General features: G+C 41.6%; 3 protein-coding genes across 6 annotated transcripts in view; all 3 read right to left on the bottom strand.

Moving 5' to 3' along the window:
- Positions 1-759: 759 nt before the first annotated feature.
- On the bottom strand, positions 760-9,999 carry mief2 (mitochondrial elongation factor 2). 4 transcript variants are annotated; one of them, XM_061830904.1, is made up of 8 exons: positions 9,203-9,595; positions 6,405-6,570; positions 5,353-5,500; positions 5,225-5,289; positions 4,624-4,800; positions 4,335-4,498; positions 3,097-3,249; positions 760-2,907 (listed from the first exon to the last, which is right to left on the bottom strand). In XM_061830904.1, the coding sequence occupies exons 1-8, from the start codon at positions 9,232-9,234 to the stop codon at positions 2,400-2,402; spliced, it is 1,413 nt and encodes a 470-aa protein (XP_061686888.1). In that variant the 5' UTR covers positions 9,235-9,595; the 3' UTR covers positions 760-2,399. The 4 variants fall into 4 exon arrangements, with proteins under 4 accessions (XP_061686888.1, XP_061686890.1, XP_061686892.1 ...); XM_061830906.1 differs by having other exon boundaries at positions 761-2,907; positions 9,114-9,251; XM_061830908.1 differs by lacking the exon at positions 9,203-9,595 and adding an exon at positions 8,960-9,076 and having other exon boundaries at positions 761-2,907.
- A 976-nt stretch (positions 10,000-10,975) lies between these two features.
- Positions 10,976-19,488, bottom strand: alkbh5 (alkB homolog 5, RNA demethylase). The gene is made up of 5 exons (XM_061830909.1): positions 19,214-19,488; positions 17,890-18,616; positions 16,168-16,248; positions 13,250-13,372; positions 10,976-11,465 (listed from the first exon to the last, which is right to left on the bottom strand). Exons 2-5 carry the CDS (start codon positions 18,591-18,593, stop codon positions 11,306-11,308), a joined length of 1,068 nt encoding a protein of 355 aa, XP_061686893.1. The 5' UTR covers positions 18,594-18,616; positions 19,214-19,488; the 3' UTR covers positions 10,976-11,305.
- The window catches only part of myo15ab (myosin XVAb), a 54,586-nt gene continuing 48,399 nt past the window's right edge, over positions 19,179-25,365 (bottom strand). The window contains exons 64-71 of the mRNA XM_061829374.1: positions 24,961-25,055; positions 24,710-24,884; positions 24,270-24,430; positions 23,086-23,219; positions 22,400-22,533; positions 21,684-21,817; positions 20,394-20,534; positions 19,179-20,327 (exon numbers count right to left, since the gene is read on the bottom strand). Of these exons, the coding sequence (XP_061685358.1) occupies positions 20,226-20,327; positions 20,394-20,534; positions 21,684-21,817; positions 22,400-22,533; positions 23,086-23,219; positions 24,270-24,430; positions 24,710-24,884; positions 24,961-25,055 (1,076 nt within the window). The 3' untranslated portion in view covers positions 19,179-20,225. The remainder of the gene's footprint in view (positions 20,328-20,393; positions 20,535-21,683; positions 21,818-22,399; positions 22,534-23,085; positions 23,220-24,269; positions 24,431-24,709; positions 24,885-24,960; positions 25,056-25,365) is intronic.

Genomic DNA, 25,365 nt, shown 5'->3' with positions numbered 1-25,365 from the left:
GCATATCCGGAAACCTTTCACGATAAAAATCCACCGGTGTGTGTGAAATAAGTATTTATTTCATCCAAATTCAACGAGAAATGAGAAGATTAAGATAAAAAAATCTTTACAAATATTGTTAATTGACATATCAAAACAAATGTAACATTTAAAAATTCTACTAAAATAAGTTGTCCTGTATCTAGATGTGAAAAAAAAAAATTAAATTATGTAATCACCAGGGTGGTTGGCAAAAGTACTTTTCACTTTTGAAAACAAAGTGTTAGAATAAAATTGTATTTATATTTTTCTTGTATTGCAAATTCTTAGATTAAAATCAATATTAACTCGTCTTCTATGTGATTTAAAAATCCAAATCCGAGGTGTCAAACTCGTGGGCCGGGGGCCTTATACAGCCCACCACATCATTTTATGTGGCCCGTGAAAGCAAGTCATGTTCCGAAATATCTGTGATTTTTTTCTGAAATTTATACCCAAATTCCAGATTGTGAAAATAATAATGTTTGCATTTGAGTTATATTGTGACTAAACTGTTCTCATGGCGTTCAGAGGTAAATCAGAAAAAATAAGAAACCCAGAAAATCTTGTGTAACAACAACACTTACAATTTGATTGTTGTAATAACATATTTTCAAAATACTTATTTGATGACAAAAGACAAACTTAAACAAATAATTTGATCAAATTTTACCCTACTGAAAAGCGATTTCCATGTAAAAGTAGCTAGGGATATTTTCCTGGCCAAAGTAAAACCCAACAGATTCTTCAGTTATAACAGGTGCTTTAATATAATAATCTTCATGTAAAATCTTTCACTCAGCATGAAAACTAAACCAAATAGTCCCAACACTCATACTGAGATTAAAAGAATAAAAACTTGGACTTTAACATCCTTGAACCTCTTGTATAAAACAAATGCATGTCGTCACTGCACTTAAGAATCCAGCCACACTGCATAATTCATATAGATACATATCAATGTAAATGAGGCAATAGCAATTGTCCTCAATTGACATTGAGCCCCATCTTCAAGTGTATGTGCTGTTATTATTATTTTTTTTTAATCTGGCACATCCTGAATTCGGCATCAGTCCACAAAACCGCAAAAAGGGGAGCTTTTCAGATAGTTGAGGACCCCCCCCCACACACACACACCCACCGCAAAGAAAAAAAATATGTATCAGCGAGTAGGTGAATACATAAGTAGCAAATTGCGAATATGCAAGAGAATGCTACATTAACCGTTAAAACTAAACCAACTAGGTAGTTATAACTAGGCAATTATACATTTCCTTTGGGGCGGGGGGCACCAGTCACAGTGAACCCCAAGCATATTTTATTCAGATGAATGTAAATTTGATCGGGGGAAGAGATTCCATTTGCGGGGGGAAAAAAATATACATTCGCACTTATTGTGGTCAGGCCAAAGACGTCTAATAAAAAGAAAATTGCTTTGGTGCCATCGGGTGCCATCTTGGTGCCTACGTTGCACTGAGGGGAGGAGCTTCATTTAGTCAGGCCATAGCCTTGTCTACACACAAAAAAAAAAAAAAAAAGTGTTTTGGGGCCATCCTATAGGTGATTACAAAACTTTTTGGGTGGGCATAATTTTAAGGTGGATTATTAACTTTTTTTTTGCACTTGACTAGGACTTTGTAGCTTTAAAATGTTAATTATAATTGAATGGATTTGTCAATATTTTACATTTTTATTTCCATCTATATTTGTTTGACATTCTGAAATATGTAATTAAGTCATTTAATGACATTTAGAAATGGAACCAATACATTTGCCGTTAATGTTAATTTTTTGATAGAATTTCATCAAATGACAATTTATTAAAAGATAAATTTCATCTTATTTTTAAATGTCAATTAATTATTCAATTTACAAGTTCAATGTTATTCGATGACTATAAAAAAACAAAATTAAAAAAATGTATCCTTTTAAGTAAAAATCCAAGCAAATAAGTCATTTTATTTGTCAATCAAAATTCAAATGAGTTACTATTTGAGTTGGAGCATACCACTTTATTTCCGATCGATACCCGTACGAATAGTTACTCTTTGCGTACTCACCGACTGAGTACCAGTAGCACTCCTACTTTTGACAAACAAAAATTCAATTTGCGCACGTGTCAAACTGCCACGATACGGCGCCAACTACTGGCAAGGAGTACTTACTTGATGACGGATTATTTTTCACGCAACAGTACTGGTGGTTAGTATCGGCAGCCTTCAAAAGTACTCAATACTTTTGAAATAAGGCCGGTATAGGCCCATTACCACCGACTCGTCCCTAGGATTAATAGTGGGTGTTCACTGTCCTTGTTTTTTTTGGGGGTGGGGGATAAGATACCTGAATGAGAAGCAGCACAACAGAAAATAACCATCCTCGCGTCATATGAGAAGAATTTCCGGTTCCGAGACGGCACAGTAGAGCATGAATCCCATGCGGTCCACTTGCTCGTCCGTCAGTCCGCTCAGCAGATTGACGACCGGCTTGAAGTAGCTGCTCAGCACCCCCGCCTCCAGGTGACCGATCATCTCGGTGATGCACTGGCGGAATCTCAGGTGCAGGCTGTCCCGGCTCCAGTCCTCCTGGCGCCGGCTCAGGCGCAGCAGCAGGTTGGCCAGGGCGGCCGAGTCCAGCGGTCGCAGGGCCGGGTTGAGGCGGAACGCCGCCTTCAGGAGCTTCAGCGTCATCCTGCGACAGCCCAGGTCCTGCGAGTCCAGCCGGGCCAGGAGCTGGGTCTCGCGCGGGTACAGCGGCAGGTGCCAGGCGTTGACCCACGGGGAGGTCAGCTCGGGCTGGGCCGACAGGACCACGTCGCCCTCGCGCAGCAACGGGAGGATGGAAATGAAGAGGGGGCAGTCGGCCGCGACGTCGTCGGCTTCGTTAGGACATCTGGAAGTGCCAAAACGTTAATTACACATTAGTAACAATCTCTGACAAAATTTGTTTTGTAAAACTCAATTGCATCACCTGTTAAATAAATCAGATTAATAACATTTCTGCTATATGTGTCTGATGGTGAATTGAGGTTAGTGGCCACAAAATAAATAGATTGGTAGGCGAGTCCAAAGTGTGACAAACCGGATCTCCAGTTCGAGGCGCGGCCCTCCCAGCACGGGTCTGACCAGGCAGTCCAGCGTGCTGCTGATGGACGGCCAGTTGATGGTTTCCATCAGTACTTTGCTCAACATGTTCACCACAGACTCTGCTGACAAGTAGCCGCCCACCAGATGCCTGACATGACAGCAAAAAAAAGAAAAAAATGGTCATCAAATCATAACATGAGACATTAGGAAACAGGAAATGACAGAGGAAAAACTAAATCAATGGGCTGGAATCAGAAAATGAACATTGAATATATAAAATGAACAGATGGAAAATTGTTGATCAAAACATAATGGTAAAAAGATGAAATGACACGAAAAAGTGACCAAAATGAAAAAAGGTGATCACACAAAATGTTGCTTAAAGCACAAAACAGCAAAAGAAAAATAAACATCATTCACATGACATTACATTAGAAACAAATCATTCTAAAAAAAAAAAAAAAACAACAACAACAACAAAAATGATATTCACAAAGCATTAGTTGGACACTCTAAATTTCCCCGAGGTGTGATTGTGAGTGCGGCTGTTTGTCTCCATGTGCCCTGCGATTGGCAGGCAACCAGTTAAGGGAGTATACCCTGCCCGTTGACAGCTTGGATAGGCTCCAGCACTCCCTGCGACCCTCGTGTGGATAAGCGGCAAAGAAAATGGATGGATGGATAAGATTTTGCTCTCTTGTTACCTCCCACATTCCCTCGCCAAAACATGCATGGAAAGTGAATTGTAAAGTATAAATTGTCTGTTTGTGTGAAGCTGAGTGTGAATGGTTGTTTTTTTTTGGAAGTGACATGTGATTGGCTGGCGATCAGTTCAGGGTGTTCAGGCCTCTTCCCCGGAGTCGACTGAGATACGCTCTAGCACGCCCACGACACTTGTGAGGATAAGCGGTTGGGAAAATGGATGGAAAATCCCAACGTTACAATCAAAACATAAAATGACAGTAAAACAAAAACATGCTAAAAACAAAAAAAAAAAAATCCAATCAAAATGTAACACTATTAACAAAAAAATGAGCAAGATGAAAATTAAGGCCAAAAAGGGGGGGAAAAAAAAAAAAATCACGATTCACATACAATTCTGAAAACAACGATCAGAATGAAAAATGAATGAATGAATTGGATCCAAGCATAAAATGCCGGTAAAAAAAAGAAAAATGTATATTGTGTAAATGTATTAGTAAAAAATGAGGCCATTTTTCAGAGCGGGCCCACCTGTCCCAGTAGCTGCGTCCTCGGGGGAAATATTCCACGTTGAGTCGTCTGACCATCCAGTGCAGGGGGTGCGTGAGGAGCGTCTCCTCCCCCGGGATGAGACGCCACAGGTCCGGCTCCAGCTCCAGAGGAACCAGCAGGCACGCGTGGTCGGCGCTCACCACCTGCGCAGCGGACAACCTTTCAATAACACCGCAGCCTTCGCGTGCCGCTTTCATTCCTTCCGGACCTCCATTTACATGAAATCGTGCGAGTCATCAATTGGGGGCCCTCGTAGGTCGTGGTTTACCTGCAGGTCGTCCAGCAGAGACCCCCCGAGGCTCATCTCGCCCAGCGGCATGTCGGGATGACGAGCGCGAAGGAAGCCTTGGATTTCCGTGCAGATGTCCAGAGCGCGGCACTGAGCTCGCTGGACCTCCGGCGGGGAAAGTGCCGCCCGGCTGTGGTAGAACTGAAGCAGCAGTTCCTGAACACAACATGTGCATCGTAACGTCAAGCCGGATGCGACGTGCAGATGATACAGAAACGTAGGAGGTGGTCAGAGAGAGATGCCAATTGGAGTACGAAATTGTAATCGCAGTATGAAAAAAAATGAACGTCACACAGCAGTTGAGAAGTGAATTTGCGTCTACAGCAAAGGCTGCTATTGCTCAGTTCTCTCCAATAAGTGATTATTCAACAATTCCTCTATTTAATTATTCCTCCCAAAAAATATGCATCACAATAACATGCTGACATACATACAACATATTCCCCCTCTCCAAAAATCAAGACAAAATTTGGTTTTCCCTATATTGGTGATCAAATCAGACCATCACTCAAACTATATGAAGATGGTCAAAATGGCAAATGCGAAACTGATGAAAATGTGAAAGTGAGCGAGTGTTTACCTGCAGGGTGCGGCCACGTTTCTCCGGGAGGGCTGGCGACTCCTCCGTTGGTTCACAAAGGTCGGCTGATGAAAGACAAATGGCGGTGAGTCACGTGGAGCCGGCAGTCCTGTTTGTTTTTTCGTCACCTTTGCGCGTTTTTTTATTTTCCCGGGCCTTGGCGACGTGCTGCACGACCACTCCCTCCAGACTCTTCTTGCTCAGTTCCTCCCAGCTCTCCGCCATCTTCTGCTCCACCTTCTCCTCCTCGGCGGCGCGGCCCGCCCGCTCGATCAGCTGACGAAACCAAATGACGATATTATCACAATTCTGTGGCTAAGTAATAATATATTGGAAAAAAAGTAATTATCGTAATTCCCGTACTACAGAGCGCACTTGGTTATAAGCCTCACCCAGTACATTTGTAAAGGAAATACCATTTGGTACATACATAGGCCACAGCCATGGAAAGGCCACAAGTGCCCACATTGAAACACGAGATACTTACAAAGAAAGACGGCACACAAAGAGTTTAACGCTGGCGTCGCTGCCCTAATGCTAAAGTCACCGTGCTAACAGGGCTGGTTAAAAAAAAAAAAAAAAAAAACTGGTAAAAATCACCGAGACAACTGCAGTAACACGCTAGCGCAGCGCTAACAGGGCCGGACCGGTAAAAGTCACTTCCTCGGCAGATATATTCCACCGGTCTCACTCTTACCTTTTACCGCTCAAGTGCCCCCTTGCGGCCGTTAGAAAAAAGTGCACAAATTAGCCGCATTGCCGCATAAAACACAAGGATGAAAGCGCGTGAAAAAAATTACGGTAATTATGAGTGATGTACTGCCACCCTTCCTGAAATTTAACTAAAAAAAAATAGCAATCAAAATGAAAAATGATGGTAAGAACTAAAAATGACACGAAAAATGATCATCAAAAAGGAAAATGATGGTAAAAACCCAAAATGATGATCACATCGCAAAATATTGAGAAAAATGCAAAATGATGATCCAGAGACAATAAGGGGAAAATACCAACCAAAATGGCAGTTACAACGCTAAATTATGGTGCAAACATAAAATTCCGAACCCCAAAAAATAAGCGTGAAACAATAAAAAAGACAAAAATGATCAAAATTAAAATGGAAGGTGAAAAAATAAACAGAGCTAGCAAAATAGCGCACGGCAAGGATCGTTCGACTCACCCGCTTGACGGCCAGCGTGGCGATGCCGAGCAGTGCGGCACCCCCGACGCCCAGCACCAGACGGGCGTTGGCCAGCAGGAAGTCCATCACCACGGTCACGCCATCTGAGCCCCGCCTGCGACCGACTTGGAAGCTCAGCATTGCGGCGGTGGCCTTGACAATCAGCCTGGAGAGTGCACAGAACGCAACAGATCAAACACCGCAATAAGCTGTCGACTGCGGGCAAACACATTTTTGGCGGATTATTTCAGAATATTTCAAGATATTGTCACAAGTAGAAAAGGAGGGATGACAGAAATAAATGATCAAAATGAAAAATGATGAGAAACAACAGAGGATGGGGGGGGAGTGACAACCAAAATGAAATATGATGATTACCAAAATGATTCATGAACAAAAGAAAATTATAATACAGCGGTACCTCTACTTATGAAATCAATTCTTTCCGGAAGTCATTTCGTAACGTGAATTTTTCGTAAGTAGGAGTGCATTTTACATGTAAATGGCCTAATCTGTTCCAAACCCACGCCAAAAATAAGCATTCAAAGTACATAATGTAAAGAAGAATAAAAATTATGTACCTTAGGTGTTGGGCGATTGTACGAAGATGGAGGAGGAGTCAAAGGTTAGACAGCCAAGAGAAAACATACGTACGCACTCAAGTTTCTTGGGGCCCATGATGAAGAAAGACAAATAAACTTGCAAAAAATACAAATGAAAAAGTTCTATTTATCCAATGTGGGCTAGCTTGTGACAACGTGTAACAGCGCTAGCGTGAGTCGGTGATAGACGAGTGTCCAAGGGAAACGAAAAGCATCATAAGTATAGATTGGCGTCCCTCCGATTCAAAAGGATAACAGGAAGATGCTACGGTGATAGCCAATGGGAGAGCAGCCCTATCGCACAACACAAACCAAAATACCGGATGTTTCCGTTCGGTGGAATATGGGGTCCGTTTCTTTTTCTTTTTCCTTTCGTATCCTGATTTTTCCTTTGTAACTAGAGGCAATATTTTTCCGAGGAGGCATTTCATAATCTGAATCTTTAGTGTGACTAGAGACGTTTGTAAGTAGAGGTACCACTGTACAAGAAAAATAGCTGTGGAAAACATAAAAAAAAAGATGAAACGGTGATACTAATTTTCAAATGAGGATTAAACGAACAATTAGAATCAAACTCTTGAAAATGATGGTAAAAAAAAAAAAAGACACAAAATGACGATCAAATTGAAAAAATGAAGGTACAAACCATTTTGGTTAAGTGTTTTGGTTTCTTGTTGTTTGTCCAAAACAAAATAACTGAAATTCAGAAATGGCAATTAAACTATATAAGAGTGACACAAAAAGATGCTTAAAAGAATGGCAATATGAAAAAAAACCCAAAATGTTAAAAACTGAAAATGTTCCAACTAAAGACATATTTGAAAAAAATAAGAAAACTGACAATCCAAACCTAACCTAAAAAAATCCAGATATTTTGGGCCCTAGTAAAAACAAGAAATGACGATCCACAACATGAAAACGATCTCTTATTTGTATGGTTTCAAGCCGTGAACATTTAATGATCTACTTTTAAAAACAGTTTGCAAACCGTGTCGTCGTACATTTTGGCAAAAAGGAAGACATCACACCTGTTGCACGAGGTTTTGGATAGCACTCTAATGACACTCTATTTATAGGCTAGCTAACTCACAGTGCCGGGGCTCAAATGTATTTGGAACAACCTAACACCGCCACAAAATGTCCGCCGCATGGCAACTGCTGAGGGGAGATTTGGGGTTCCAACGTTTCCACGTATGCCATGCGGAGTTCAAACAGGCTGCAGAAGTCAAACGCTGCAGTTCATCTTAACAACTCACCACGAATGCTTTTGTGCTTTTCGTTTTGGAACGACAAACTGATAGTTGAAAAAAAAATTAACAAAAAGGCTTAATGATACAAACGAGAACCCCTCGACAAAGGCGATCATAACAAAAGAAGCAGGTATGGAAAAAAAAGCAGTTAAAAATGATGATTCAAGCAAGTAAAAACAAAACATAGCTACACAACCCCAAAATTATTTTACAAATTAAAAAAACGTGTTTCAAAATGAAAAAAGAAGTTAAAAGCTGAATTAAAATGGTAACTGGTGATCAAAATAAAAAAATTAAATCCAAACAAAAACAGATAAAAGTGATGGTCGTAAATGTAAAATGACGATCAAATAGAAAACTGACTTTAAAAAACAAAAATAGGTACATTTATAAATAAGTACATTTCAAAAAAGACAATAATTGCCCCAACAAAGAGTTAATTAAAATGATAGCCAGTGATCAAAAGTCAATCTAATGACAATTATGATTAAAAACAAAAAGGACTATTAGACCACATATGACAATCCCCCCAAAAAATATCTAAAACAAAAAAATGGGGAAAATGCAGAATGAAACTAAGATAAAAATAAAAAACTGGTGAAAAATGAAAAACCAAAAACATGATTTGTGCAAGAGAGCAAAATAATCACGTTGAGACAACAGAAAACCACTATCATGTTAAAGTTAAAAAAGGTGAACATACCTGCACGTTAGCCCATATTATAATTGGTAAAATTAACCTCTTATAATCCAGCACAGTATATGCGTCACGTAACAAAACCTAAAATAGGGGACTCCTGACTTCCTACAGATGCAAAGCTAAAGAGCATGACATGGTGAGTTGAAAACAAACTTGCTCAAATTTTTCTTTGTGGCTGGTGTCGTCGGACAAAGAGATAAATACTTATCATTTATTTATAAAAATGTGTAAAATTATGGCATTTACATTTCCCATGGGTGATTTATGCCAGTTGCCATTCACTCGAGCAAGGAGGAAGTGCGTAGACCGGTTTTGTTGCAAAAATGCCAGTTTGTAACCAAACTATTCGGCCCACTGGTTGTCATTTGAACAAATGCTGTCCTCACCATTGTAACAAAGCGAGGCACTGCAGGATACAGATCCGCCCCCAAAACCGCCCAATTTCACCGTTGCAAGAAATATACTGTAAAAATATCCACAATTCTCGGTCCTTTGTGTATTTTGATGACAGCATGCCATATTCATATTAATAAGCCTGGCCATTATTTGAAATGGTGTACTGAATATGCTTGTCTCATTTAATTCAACGTACGATTCCAGTTACAGTCGAGAAGTGATAAAGGCAACATTGAGTTGCTAGAATACGTTCAATGGCGATGGCATCTTGTGTCGATTGTGTGGAGGTAAAAAAAAATATATATATATAGAATGGCGTTCCACATGTTACTTTTATATATTTTCATCCATTTCTGTGTTGTTCTTCTGAGTAAAAGCAGGAAGGAGACAGCTAGCATCTAATGCCAAAAAAAGTCAAACCTTTTAAATATAACTTACCACTCAACGCAGAGAGGAAGGTGACGTCGCGGTGGGAAAGCATTAGATTCAATTAAGATTGCAACAAATGACGTTAATGACAAAACCAAAGATCAATAACAGATTGACACTTCTACGGTACTAGTTAGCATGATAGCTAATGCTAACTGCTGTCAGTTTTCTTCTTCGTTTATCCGGTGTCATGTGGAGGAGGTGCCGCCCCTAAGCGGAACCCCGGCGCAATGACAACGTACAAAAGCCCATTCGTCGTCGTCGTCGAAATCCCAATATTTAAAAAATATTGATATGGATAGACTATTTCAACTTCATGTTACCATGTCAGAAACCTTTTATTGTGGGGAGAGGGGGTGGGCATCAAGATATGTCAGTCTTCTTTTAGCTTGACGAACACGATTTGGAATTAAATATTTGATTTTCTTATTTCTGTCGAGATTTTTTTTTGTTTACATTAAACCATAATTATTTCTGATACCGTATTAGCTAGCAACTTTTTTTTTTTAGGTAATGTAGTGTCAGGTGGTGACCAAAGTTGTTATAAAGTCTGGACTCTGGACACACTTGCGTACTCACCGCACCACTGTCATTGGTTAAATTGCCATCACGTGGTTTATGGGCACCATGTTGTTACCTAACCTTCCCATTTCCCCATAGGAGTGCAATTAACTGCGGTGGATTTCCCCAATGTAAACACCCAAGTTCTTTGCAGTGTTTATGAATGACAAGGTCAAGAAGAGATAGCCAGTGCAATCACAAGAAGGATGCTGGGATTATAGTATACTGCTGAGGGAGCCAAATAGCTCTATAACTAACGAAGGGTTAACTAACGCAACAGTAAAATTTCCCATTTGAAATGTATGAAAATAGATTGAACAATACAAAAAACATTTGTGCTGTGTGAGTACAGCTATCTTTAGCTATAGTTTAACATGCCAACATTTTGAGGTTAACTCATTTTATGCTGACAAGAGTTAACTGGAGGGTTGTTTACTCTGGCAACATCTCCTTTCGCGCTGTTAAATATTAATAGCCGAACTCGACTCGCCGCTTGGCGCTTTAGTGACCACGATCCCCCCCCAAAAAAAAAAGTCTTATCTCGCGCGTGGCCAGGTTATTTCTGTCGATGTGTAACTCAAGAGCCGTGGAGGGGAGTCACAAAATGGCTGCGTAAAAGCGGGAAACGCATGATGAGGAACATTGTGCTTTAATAGAGAAAAAGCAATAGAATGGCCTCTCGTACTCTAAAAAGGAGGAGGCCCATTTTTTTCCCCCCCAAATCATCCTACAGTTGTTGATGCTGAGAAAGAAACAAAAAGGTGAGAAATGTATGGAGAAAAGACGAGGCTTAAAGACTAAGACAAATGTTATTGAACAGCTCAGCTCTCCTTATGTACAAGCAGCTTTTGAAGGTATGTACATCTTCAGAACACAAACCTGCCCCCTTTCATCTCCGCTTAATGACAAACCAAAAGCACGGTGCGCTTGTAAAAAGAAACGCGGCGCAGAGGAGTTCCTCCTTCAATGGCGCCGCATTTTGACTTTGCGCGACGAGCTCTCTCGGTGTTTGTCGTAGTCCGCCTCGCGCTTTCTGTAGTCGTCCGACGACGTACTGTGACGCCGTTGCCCGAATGACGACGGCCGCCGGTTCTCCTCCTTGTCCATCTCCAGCACTCTTGGCCTGCACGGTGACACGAAAGGACATTTATTATAATAATAATCATAATGAAAAAGATGTTGTGTCATTGTGTCCATCCATTTTCTTAGCCGCTTATCCTCATGAGGGTCGCGGTGAGTGCTGGAGCCTATCTCAGCTGTCAACGGGCAGGAGCGGGGTACACCCTGAACTGGTTGCCAACCAATCGCAGGGCACATTGAGACAATCAGCCGCACTCACAATCACACCTCGGGGCAATTTAGAGTGTCCAATTAATATTGTATGTTTTTGGGACGTAGGAGGAAACCGGAGTGCCCGGAGAAAACTCACGCATCCAAGGGGAGAACATGCAAACTCCAAACAGGCTGGCTTTGTCGTTTGAACCTGGGACCTCAGAACTGTGAGGGCAACGCTTTCCAGCTAATTCACTGTGTTGCCTTGTGTAGATACCAGTAAATAATTTGCCAATTTAAATATTTAATGGTATTTTTGATGGAATATAATTGGTAAATATTTTAAGGGATATTAAGGGGTTTTTTTCTTCATTTGATAACTCCATTTTATAAAATTGTAAGATTTTTTTTAATTCAATAGAATTTGTATAAACTTAAAAGTACCATCCCATCAGAATCTAATTTTAGCCTACTGTTTTATGTATCAAAGGCCAAAATAAGACCTGATTTGACAGTTATCTCATTTGTTGATTGAATGCAAAAGCCTTTGAATACCAAAACTGCGTGCAAATGACAGAATTTGAAATCACTAACAGTGTGTAGTTACATGAATTAATATTAAGAGTACATGCCCACTTCGTGGCTGCTCCACTCCTACTCATCTCAGGAAAATTGGCTGAGTGACAACACGGCTGCGTCAAATGCAAAGCTGAAACTTTGCATCAGCTGCCAAACTCAGAGGAGCTGAGAAATAAATGGTTTCAACGTTTGTGGGGAGAAATTCCTGAGGACTACAGAACCAGAATTATACCGTGTTCCAGCCAATTTCATGAGAAATGGCCACGTAAAATAAGGTTGCAGAAACCTTAAATAAAGGCGGACGTTGTTTTACAACCAATGAAACATTTATAATGTTGTCCAACATCAGACGCGTGAAATGTTTGCAACATAAAAGCCAAGCTGCGAGTCAGTGATGTGATAGTCATTGAATGGGACCTCCTGTTTTACTTCACGTAGGTGACAGGTACCAGCCTACGCTGTGAGAACAATGTGACTTGTAAGTAGTCAGCAAACAATTCAACTCTTGGTGAATCCTGCTTCACCACAATAGTAAGTATATTCAGTATATACAATAAGTATAAAGTACCGGAATTCCCGGCCTACACTGTGCACCTTGTTATAAGCCTCACCCGATACATTTGTAAAGGAAATACCACTTGGTACATACATGGGCGGCAGTTGTGTAAAAGCCGCAAGTGCCCACATTGAAACATGAGATATTTACAAAGAAAGACACAAAGAGTCTAACGCTGGCGCTGACGAGCTAACGCTAACAGAGCCGATAAAAAAAAAATATATATATATATATTGTAAAAATTATTGAGACACAGCAGTAACACACTACCGCCGCGCTAATAGGGCTGGACCGGTAAAAGTCACTTCCACGGCACATATATTCCACCGGTCTGACGCTTAGCTTTGCCGCTCGAGTGCCCCCTTCTGGCCGTTAGAAAAAAAATGCACAAATCAGCCGCATCACCGCATAAACCGCTGGGTTGAAAGCATGTGAAAAACGTTGTGGCTTATAGGCCGGGAATTATGCTATGTCTATTTCCCAATATCGTTTGTGCGCACCTGTGAGCAGCGTCTGGGTCAGCCTTGCGGTGCGAGCGCTTTGCTTTGAGGGGGGGCGGCTTCTCGACCGGCGCGGAACTTAAAGGGCTGTCAGAGTCCAGTCTGGGGGCGTCCGGTCTGGTTCTGAAACAAAATGTCAACAATGAGTCACGTTAGTACGTCTAATTGGTGTGCGCTACCATCAAAATGTGTGCGCCGAGTCTCAGCTGTGTAAAACTTCACAAGTTTGTAGAGACTCACTCAGCAGAGAAAAAAAAAAAAAAAAAAAAAAAACTTTGAAAAACAATTTTGCCCCTGACCGATCCACATGTCTATCATAATAGAACACAGGAATCTGTCTCAAGTATCTATGTTGGGAACTGAACAGGAAGTTGGACCAAGTTTTGGTTTGAAGCGTTTAATTTAGGTGAATTCCAGGGTTTGGCAAACTCCTACATGGGAATTTGTCCAAATCAGAAGCAGGTATCCCAGACAGATTGGCCACGAAAACAAATAAGTTACGAGCTGGTGTAAAAATATTATTTAAAAAAAATAAATAAAATAAAAAAAAACGCACCAAGCTAAACTTCCTCAGTCTGACTTTGCACCAGTTACGAGGCTTGCTTGCTTCCGTGGTGTAGAATCTCTCCTGCCGAGTAACTCAAACCTCAACTCCATGAGGGCAATAAATTTGACACGTACCATGACCACTAAAGTTAGAAGAGAAGTAACTAAGCATGTAACACACAAAGAAATGCAGAAGAAAAGCTTCAGTGTAAAGTACACTTTTAAAATAACGCAGACTATAAGTGTATTACAGTTGAGAGCAACTCCCAACAGCAAATTAGAAAGTAAATTAAATGTCCAGACAGAAATAGAACAGCTACACAGGAAAACCACACATATATCTGAAATGAATCTATTAAGTGCTAAATTACATCAGTACATTAAGTACTTATAATATCTAGTGTTATCTGTGTCCATTTGCATTATTTTACAGTTTAAAGTGCTCAGTTTTTTTTAGTTTTGAGATCTATAAAATGATGGCTCTAGCGATTACAGTATATATTTCAGTGTAACTTTGCGAACATACCAGTATTTTTATTTGGTAAAAATATTTCATTACATAAAATTACATTTTTTGCACAAAAAAAGCAAAATTGCCCTTCATAATGGGAACATTTATATTTCCGATTTAACAACCTATTCAGACACTCTTTAATTAAAAATTTGTGAACATTATCAGTAGCTATATGATATCGTTGCACATAATCCGCTCCAAAAGTGTTGGAACACCAAGACCAATTGCTTTCTTTTTGTTGTGTAATGAAGAAATTTGAGTTTCAGATCAAAAGATGAATATGAGGCAACAGTTCAAAATTCCAGCTTTTACATCTACTAGATGTCGATAACTTTGAAAGTGAGCAAACGTTTTGGAACATGGCTGATGGGTTTTTCTCATTGTTTCGGTTGTAACTTTTTGAATGATTGCTCAAAAAACAAAGGAAAAAAAAAATTCAGATGCTGCTTATTTTTGGCTTTGGGTTTCACCTGTGAAAACCGAATTTGCCGTTACGTAAACATGAAGACGCGAACGATTCTGAAGCTGAGAGAAGAGGGAAAATCAATCAGCGCTATTGCACAAACATTGGCGGATTCCCAATACAACAATTTGGAATGTTCCAAAAAATAAACCACTGGGGTACTGAACAGGTCAGCCAAGGGTATGAGCGCTGTGAAGAAACACCCAAAGACAACAAGTCAGCGACGTCACTGCCAACATCCACAGGGAAGGCCTCAAAGTATCACAAGCCACTGTCCGATGAAAACTTCATGACAAGAAATATACAAGTCATATCACAAGATGCAAACCACTCATCAGCAAAAAGAATCGGAAGGCCTGATTGGATTTTCCGAAGTAGCACAGAGTTTTGGAAGGTTTTATGGCTTTATTCGACCAACTTTAAGCTCTACCAAAGTGATGGTAAATCCACAGTATGGAGAAAGAAAGTATCTGGTTATGATCCAAAAACACAAGCTCTACCTGTGAAGCAGTCATGGCTTGAATGACTGCTTCTGGAACAGGCTCACTCGTCTGTATTGATGATGTAACATGATTGCGGCAGCAGAATGACTTCTGCAATCTACAAAACCATTTTTGGGTGGGGGCGGGGTGGAAAGTCTGAGCCTTAACCCAACAGAGCATACATTTTACCTCCTGAAACGGAGACTAAAGAGAGAAACCCCCAGACACAAACAAGAACTGAAAGAATTCCTGTTAAGGATTGGAAAAGGATTTCAAACGTAGGATGTAAGTCTGGTGAAGTCAACGGGTCACAGGCTTGAAGCAGTTATTGCAAGTAAATATGAAATGTTAATCACTTTAAGGGGATTGAATAATGTACGTTCCTATATTTTCGCTCACGTAAAAAGGGGGTGGCTTCAGAGAAAACCTGCTTTGTCCTAAGTTGTTTGACACTTGGAGATGCGGATACCATGAAATAATAGATTGCAATACTTTTGCAAGCGACTATGTGCAATAAATGAGCACACTTCATAATCCCTTGTTTGACTATTTTGAACGTGTCAAACACCGTGGTGCCATCCTGCCCTACGACACAAGTGAATTCTGAACTCTCACTGCTCTCAGTTCCAAGTTTTATTTGAAGTCTCCAACAAGTGAGTAATTTTATCTTATTTTAATTACACAGTTAAAATTCAGAATTGGTCCTCTAAAAACAACAAAGCCATGTAGCCTTCTGAAAATCCCACAGTAGAGGCTGATTAGCATCAATTGTGCAAGACAGCCCTCCCAATTCCAATTTCAATAAATTTGGGAAAAAAAGTCTGCATTACTTAAATTAATCTTGGATTATTTTTTACCTAATCAAACACTTGCGAAGTCTTAAATTGTCAAAAAGACCTGTTTTGGGACTCACTTCCTTAGGATGATGACCGCTCGTCTTTCCTTGATGTCCTGGGGTCTGATGCAGTGTGTGATGTCATCGGCAGCGTAGCCACTGACCAAGAAAAAATGATAGAAGTGCACAGTTGTTACATTTTTAAAAACAAAACACCACAATTTAAATTGAGCTCACTGGGTAAAATGGAAATCGTATTTCTCTGGAAAGAAATCTCAGTTTTACTTTTAGGCCATATCAAGTGGCCCAAACACCCATTAAAAATACATGAATAAAACCTCAAATACGTTAACGTGATGAATAAATGAGTCTCCGCAAGGAGCACATGGTTGTCATGATTAGAATTACATAGGCAGTACTACTCTCAACTGAATAAAAAGTCAATTTTAAAAAAGATCATTTTAATATAATCCAAGTTTTTGGTGTGTTAGATTTTTTTAATCTATCTATTCTCCAAACAGTTTAGGTCAGGTAACTTTGGGAAAGAGGGAGCGTACACATTGAACTGGTGGCCAGCCAATTGCATTGCACGTAACCATTCACACCAATGGACAATTTAAGGCCACTTTATACTTCCGTGGTCAACTACGTATTCCCTGGTTTAGCACCTTTGCGTAGCTTGCTGCCTCCATGTCAAAAAAAAAAAAAAGTTCCTGTTTGGAGAAAGCCGTGGAGATCATCTCTTGTGATTGTCCCATTTTCGTCACATGTTGAGATGACATATTCGGTGTTCCTTCCTACTCCACATACTCCGCTGCCTTTGATCAATTTTGCAGTCAAATTAAATGTATCATTTCGGTCCATTGGCTCACAAAACCGCTATTGTTGCTTTGTTCCTTGATGCACAGAAAGGAAAATATGAACGGCTACCGGAAATGACCAAAAACTGCTAAGGAAGCTCCATCCTGTGGCGTCCTACCTAATGCCATCCGTAGCGACACCTCTGACTTGGAGAAAAGCTGCAGCACATTTGAAAAACTACACGCCTGAGTTGCACTCGCGTAAAAAGCCAAACTGCGCACGGTAGAGCTGCAGTGACGTCAGCGCGGTCGCCTCACGTGGGAGTAAAAAGGATCCTTTATAAAGGCTGATAAAGAATTCTTGCCTTTGTACTCGACTGCAATCCACACGCAGTTTTGAAAATGTGCTGCAGTTCTTCTCCAAGTCAGAGGCGTTGCTGTGGATAATTTTGGCAAGGACGACACAGGCTTCCTCAGCACATTTTGGTCATTTCCAGTAGCAGTTTTTACTTTGCTTTCCATATTAAAGAACAAAGCAACAAAAAATGGTGACTGTGGGAGATATGAGCTCCATGTCTTTCCCCATGCATCAACCTTATAAAGTGGCCTTAAAGACCTCCCTAAGTCCTCAGATGGGAGGAAACTGGAGTAACGTGAGAAAATTCTCGTATGCACATTTATTTTTCAATCAAAAAGTTAATTTAACCATCTGTTTTTAAACAAAAAGAACAGAAAAAAATCATCTTGCAAATTCTGATTTTCACGTTTAAAATGACAAAAAGTCTGATTTAAATGATATAATCAATTAAAGTACTTTTTCCTAATCAGATCATTAAAAAATTGCTGTTAGGTAATTACCTGATTTGGAGTAGCGTGTTTTTAAAGTATATCAAAGAAGTTTCTTTTATTTTTTTTAATACAAACCTTAACCTGGAACCAAATTGGTATTTTTAAAATAATAATAACCAAGGTGTATGAATTTTTTTTTTTTTTTTTTTACCTGAGAACTGTGACGCTGCCCCTGCGGACGGGAAGCACGAAGACGGGCTCGGACACGCGGATGGGCTTGAACTGGAAGCGGCACCCGAAGCAGAGCGCGCTGTCGCTGAAGAAAGACACGGACACGATGGGCCTCGCGAAGATGTGCAGCGGGTCCACATGGGACACGATGCAGCCCCCCGGCTGGTAGTCGTTGATGACGGCGCTGTTGACGAAGCCCTCCGGGATCACGCCGGCGGACACCAGTCGCTTGATGACCAGCTCGTGTACCCAGCTGGGGATGTCGTCCACCTGCCCCTTGCGGTAGAGCCTCTCCTGGCCCGGGCCGCGCTTCTCCAACTGCGCGCCGTACGTGTAGCCCTCACCGAAGAAATACTTGTTGCGCAGCGGCGCGCGGTCCACCGTGTGCTCGCGGTACAGTCCGGCCTCGGCTTTAGCCACCACCTCGTCGATCTTCTCCTCGATGCGCGCGCAGTCCTCCGAGGTGAAAATGCTCTTCTGTAGGACGCTGCTGCGCACTCGGTGGGCCTCCTGCTCGCGGAGCTCGGCGCTGTCGTCGCTGTGCTCGCAGTCGTCGTCGTCGGACTCGCGGCGTCGGCGCTTTCGCCCCGCGCTGCTTCCCCCGTTGCTCGTCCGGTAGTCGTCCCGGTGCGGCGGCATCGACCGGAGCTTATCTCGCAAATCGGAGAAGCCGCTGGACGTCATGGTCGCTCCGGAAAACAACGCCGCTTGAGGAGGGTGAAGGAAAGCTCTAAGTTGAGCTGGTGGATGTCATGTGTCGGCGGCCACGACGTCAAAGGCGGCCCGAATTAGCTGCGTTTACTCTTTTTAGCCGTTAGCTCGCTTGATTAACATTAGCCAGCCCGCTAAAAATCCTCCGCCGATGCCTTGATCGCTGGACGTCGAAAAACTCTGCGCTCGTGGGGAATTGGCTCGGCTAGGCCTTAGCTCGGTAGGCTAACATGAGCTAATGTGCACTTTGTGCGGATGTGGCTCTGCCTGACGACAGCTCGATAGGCCAACCTTGGCTAGTCCGATGGATTCTTCCGCCACGGGCCTGGAGCAGGAGGCCAAGTGACGTACAAAAATCGATGCGCGCTCGCGTGAATGTGGCTCAGTTCTCGTTAGCTTGTTTAGGCTAATGTTCTTGAGCTTCTCCCCGGCCGTCCCACTGATTCCTTGACGCTGGGATTAAATTTAATGTTTATAGGGTTTATCACGTGATATTCCTTGAACAATGTAAGAGCCAGGTAACAAAAAATAAGAACAGCAATTAAATAAAAAAAAAAAGCCAAGTTAAAGACAACGTCGTCACTTCAACGTACCTTAGCTTAGCCTGGCTTGGACGCCCCGTGTCCACCGCCGCTTGGAAATGCGACAGTAATAAAGCCACACCGCAACATCTCAAGACAAATCGCAGCTATCTGTCCCAAATAATGTCGTCTCCAGGCGGATTTACTCTGGGGCAAGTCTCGCCGTTTGCAAACAAGCTCTGGTAAACACAGACAACTAAAGCCGACGCTCGTCTTCGTAGAGGCAAGGGGGGAAAAAAAGACGACGGAAATAAACTCGTTTAAACCTGCTGGGTCTTTGCGCATGCACACTGGTGAACTGCCATCTTGGGGCGGAAGTCATACGAAGACGTCATGGCCATTTTAGGACTCCCCTGGCCGACGAAACTCTTTTTTTTTTTTGTTCCAAAATAAAATTTCACGTTCCCTGTCTTTTTACATGATACATGTTTAACCATGCATATTAACCATTGGTGCGCATTACGGTCCTAAATATAGAAACAATTTTGGCGTCAATGCACCAAATACTTGACATTTTGACAAAGGGGTGCTGAGTTACAGCTAATTTTATTTTCTTCTTCGTTGTTTTTTTAAATAAAATAACATATGAATTACATGTGACTGTTTACAGTTGGTAGGTTAAAAAAAGAAAAACATGATTCCATACAAAATGCATGTCATGTAAAATATTGTACATTACAGGTATGTAAAAATATAGTGAGTCACTATCATACAATAGTACAATATTTCATATAAATATGCATACACACGTGAAAAATGTATTCCATTCAACATCTGGTATATTATAACTATTTGAACTACAATGACATAATGTGAGAAAATAAACTGAATTATTACTACTTAGTTTTCTTTTTCTAGAACGGCAGGGAATTGTTTTAATTCACCTGACAAAAGGCTAATACCACTTTTATTTTTTATTTTTACCTTCATTTTTTTTTTTTTTAAATGACCTGGCCCATCTGTGTATTTCATAAAACTTTACCTCTGAGCACAAAATTTTAACCAGCCCTTGGCTCTCGGATCACTATAACACGGTGATCTCGCTGGGGGGAAGGGTGAGTCGCTTCTCCCGGACCGAAATCATGTTCTCCACCTGCATGGCAACCACTCGACACAGCTCCAGGCCCTGCGGAAAAAACACCACCGGCCTTTTAACAAATGTCACGGTGTGCCTACTTCCTTTTGTTCTTACTTGTTCTAGCTGCAGCTGGATGAGCCGCTGCGTGTCCATGTCACCCAGAACCAGGTCCACGTACGGGTAGCTGGCCCCGGCAGAGGGCCTCTGTGTGCGGCTGGATTGCACCTCCACCAGGGGGACCACTGCCATCGCCTCCTTGAGCCGACAAACATGACGGCATTGGCAATATTTTTGTTGGAAACTTTAGCCACCGTTGAACCCCAGCAGTAATTTTAGGATTGGGAACAAAGTTTAATGCCTGGCCAAATAAACTTTTTTTTTGTTTAAAGGTTATGAAAATTTAGCCACCAAAGCCAGTGTCACTTACAATAGCTTCATGAAATGTGGTAGAGCTGTCTATTAGGGCTGCAGCTACTAATGAGTATTTTAATTGATTAAATTGTTAGATTGTTTTTTTCCCGAGTAATCTAATTTTTAAAAATCCATGATTTGGTCTGTGACATGTCATAAATTGTTTCCCCAAAAATATAAATAGAAGATACTTGCTAATTTATTGTTTTCATTGAACAAAAAATATGTCTGCTTATCATTATATCAAGATTATTCATTTTAGTGCTTTACTATAATTATACATATAATTACTTATTATTTACTATTAGGGGGAGGATGACGTTCAGAGGATTTGGATCATTTTAAGTTCAACAAGTTCTCCAAATGAATCAGTTCTCACAAATCATTATCCACTAATTTGATAAATAATTACTTGTTGATTAATCAATTAATCTGCATCTCTAATGTCTATCATGAATAAGACCACAAAAACATCTGTGAACCCATGCCTGAACACACAAACGGAGGCTGCCATTTTTGTTTTAAGAAGATATTTTATTTACACCTACAAAATGTATGAAGAAGCCACGTGTGAAAAATATAGGAAGGCAGCTATTTTGGTTTGAAGCGGTGATTTAAGGCTCGTTAGCTTAGATGGATGACTTACGATAAAACATGAATTTTTTTTCTTTTTAAACAGAGTTATAAAAACACAGCCCTAGAAGCTAGTTTCACTAAGCGACAACAAATTTGGTACTTGTCTTGAGTAAAGTAAGTTTCTTTTGCCTTGTCCCGTTAATGGTCGCCACAGCGTAATATCTCAGATGCAGGCTCATAGTTATTTGGCACAATTTTTACGCCAGATGTATACTCACAAAAAAAGTCTCAAGATACCGTGTCTGAAAAGACGCTAGAAGTTTGACATTTTGGTTTGAAGTAGACATTTTAGGCTAGTTTGAGGCCATTCCCCTCTTTTTGACTTCAGTGACTGAATGTGTGTGCGTGTGTCCTCACATGTGTGTTTTTATGCAGGAAATGAAGACCGTTTTGATTGACAGCAACGATACAGGGGGCATCGAAGGAGGTAGAGCTGCTGCTGTGGATGTAGAAGAAGGACGAGCCAAACATGGGGAACGCGCTTACCAGTCCTGTGCGCGCACACACACACACACCACACACACACACACACACACACACACACACACACACACACACACACACACACACACAAGATTAACATCTGCTGTCATCCTGATTTCTATTTGCATAATTGCAGCAATCAAACATCATCGAGACACCTTCAAGATAAATTGCAATTTTCAACCATTCACTAAACACTTCTGGATGAATGAAAGAACCATAGCGATTTTAAATGATTTCCCCTGAGATTTTCATCAAATATTCCACTGATGTAATTAGAGGTGGCTGGAGTCTAATTGGTGTATCCTACTTTTCAGCGCTTGACTAGCCTCGGTGTTATCTTTTTCCTCCATTTTTCTACCAACCACTATACACGGAGTGGAATCAACACGCATCAAATTTTCTTTTGAACAGCCAGGAATTTTTGTTTACTGTTCTATTGTCTCCGTCTAGTGGGGGTTTGTGTTTTGTTTCTTTTCTTAAATCTTTCATCAGTGGACATACCAGTCCAAGTCCAGTCAGTACATCGTAAAGTTTCTTTTTGGCACTCGAGCATCCAGGATGTATTGTTCTATATGAAAGTATCTCACCCATGAACTGCGCTCGAGCCTGGTGCGGGCTCAGGGTCTGGACTTGGTGCATGTGTTGTGTCACCATGGCAAGCCACTGCTGCGGCGGCTGCTTTTTGAAGAGCGACGCGGCAATGTACTCTGACAGCTCGTGTCTGCGGGAGACACAAACACCTTCTCACTCACACAACTTGTGTCTCGAGTGTTTTTTTTTTTTTTTTTTTCACGAGCCGGCGATCTTTTCTGCTCGACTGACGCTCCTATCATGAGAGCAAGAGAGCGAGAAATAAGAGGGCACAACTAGCTCAACTGATGCTGAACCTGTCAACAAGTTTCTGCCTGTATGCATGTTGAACAACACGGTGTTGACATGCAGATTCACCTTAGACTGTCCGCTAGACTGACTATGAATAGAAAGTGATCGAACCAAACAATCACAGATGCTGCATTTCACAAATGCTGTGCAGACTGACCAATGGATGCATGAAGAATGAGTCAAAAATCCCACCAAATGATTTCAAAGGAAAATATCTTTTTTTTCCATTTTTCTCAAACAACTTGAAAACCACAGACGTTAGCAAAGCAGTGATCAATTGGATTCATCATACGTTTGCCTACTCACTGGTTTCTCATCAGATTTCAACCATAAAGGCCCACAGAGGGTAATAATTACCGTAAAAGGAAGGAAGGAAATTACCATGACTCACATGCTGGGAATGAAGACGATGTCTTTGGCTCGATGCTGCAAGGCAGCGAGCTTGGAGATCTGATGGAACTGCTGATCGCTAACTTTTCCTGGCGCAAGAACGTTCAAGAGACCTTTGCGGTAGTCCGGAAGGATCTAGTGACACCGGTAACGAACACAGTAAGGCACATGGGTACGTTTCAGGTGAAATATTACTACAGGATTGTCATAAAGTGCATCTGGAATGTATTCGCAATGCTTCACTTGCTCACATTTTATGTTATCATCCGAGTGTACAAACATCCATCCATCCATCCATCCATCCATCCATCCATCCATCCATCCATCCATCCATCCATCCATCCATCCATCCATCCATCCATCCATCCATCCATCCATCCATGCATTTTCTTAGCCGCTTATACTCACAAGGGTCTACGGAGTGCTGGAGCCTATCCCAGCTGTCAATGGGCAGGAAGCGGGGTACACCCTGAACTGGTTGCCAGCCAATCGCAGGGCACATTGAGATAAACAGTCGCACTCACAATCAGAGTGCCCTAGGAAACCGGAGTGCCTGGAGAAAACCCAGACAGGCACGGGGAGAACATGCAAAGTCCATGCAGGCGGGTCCGGAATTGAACCCAGGACCTCAGAACTGTGAGGTCAATGCTTCACCAGCTGATCCACGTGCCCCTGATTTTATTTATTAAGGGGGGGGGGGACTATACAAAGCTACCCGGCCCTATGTGAAAAGGTAATGCCCCCCTTTGTAATGCTTTCCTGACTAATAGATGTCAATTACATTTCTCATCTGTTCTTTCATTTTTTTTTAAATTGTGCCATTTGACTTTTTCGGCGAACTTAATCTAGAGTGTCCAATTAATGTTGCATATTTTAGGGATGTAGGAGGAAACCAGAGACCCCATTTTTATGAGATTAACAAAAGGATATCAAGATAAATAATCCTCCCCCCCAAAATTCCAGTCACAATGCAATTTATCACAGCCTGTCACCATTTCAAGTGTGCCAAATAAAGTTCAGCTGTTCAAGGAGGATTTTCCAGAAAAAAAGTTTTGCTTTCAGGCATATTGTTAGCCTGAAGGTTTTGTGCATACAATAACTGTTATTTGAAACTGTTCATATGTCGCTGATCCAAGACCACGGCCCCATTGTATACTCCACACATTCTTTGCAGATGGACGCTACCTGGTTATAGTGCATGGCCACGTAGAGCTCGTTGTCAAATTTGAGAGGCTGAGTCCAGATGACACGTCGGAACCAGAAGCTGTAGTTGTTGTCTACCAGTTCTGCTTCATTGGCCATGTCCAGGATGTACTCGTATTTGTTGAGAGGACGCACGTTCTGACCTGCGAGCACGTCAGATTTATTACCACATAAGGGTTATGAAGTCAGGGCTCAGAAGGAGATATCCGGAGCGATGGTCCAATATACCCTTACCTGTACGACAGGATGTTTGGCGACTACAGGTTAGCTTTACTAATCTAATAAAGTACCGAAAGGTGTTTTGCAATGACCCCCCCCCCACCCCACCCCACCTCTCTCCCCAAAAATAAACTGTATTCTGAACAGTTTTCCATAGACATTTTTTTGGGCAATTGTAATTCCCGAAATGTCTTCAGACGTACCACCGTCTGTGACCAAAAAGATGGCGTACTCCTTGATGGCCTCCACCCTGTCGAGACCCATCTCGGAGCACAGCTCCTCTATCACCTCCAGGGAAACAGAACACGTTTTGATCTTCACGTGGTGCTCCAGGCCCCCCGGAAAGAGGAACAGCTGACGCTTCGAGCTTCTCCCTGCCTGAGGAGGTCGAAACAAACAAACTGGGTGTAAAAGTAAAAGTGAATGAAGAGTGCACATTTTGAAGAAGTGTTACCATCATGGCTTTAAGCTCCATGTTGTTGGGGGGAACAGTCCGGCCACCGTATTGGAAAGTTTTCTTCAGATTCTGTTCACACGCTTTAGCAATTCCTGAAGCACACACAAAATATATAACCCTGGAATTTTGAGATGGCGACTGGTCAATGTTTAGATTTTCAATCATTTCAATCATTATATAATGAATCTGCAATCGGTTGGTGGTTTTGACTTATTTGTGGGTATGTATGGGACTGCGTCTGGTTGGACCACGGTCCACCAGTTAGTAACCTCTGTTTTAAAAACCGTCAAAATCGAGCGAGATATTTAGCTTCTTAGCTTGCTAGCTAGTTAACACACGGGCTAGGGACCTTACTAGTTAAGTTTTTTTAAATTGTGCCGAGTGTGCCCATCTATTGAGGTA

This window comes from Syngnathoides biaculeatus, chromosome 9 (assembly GCF_019802595.1).
Source record: "Syngnathoides biaculeatus isolate LvHL_M chromosome 9, ASM1980259v1, whole genome shotgun sequence".
Classification (NCBI taxonomy): Eukaryota; Metazoa; Chordata; class Actinopteri; order Syngnathiformes; family Syngnathidae; genus Syngnathoides; species Syngnathoides biaculeatus.
The sequence above is the reverse complement of the archived record's forward strand: the minus strand, read 5'-3'. Positions and strand labels throughout refer to the sequence as shown.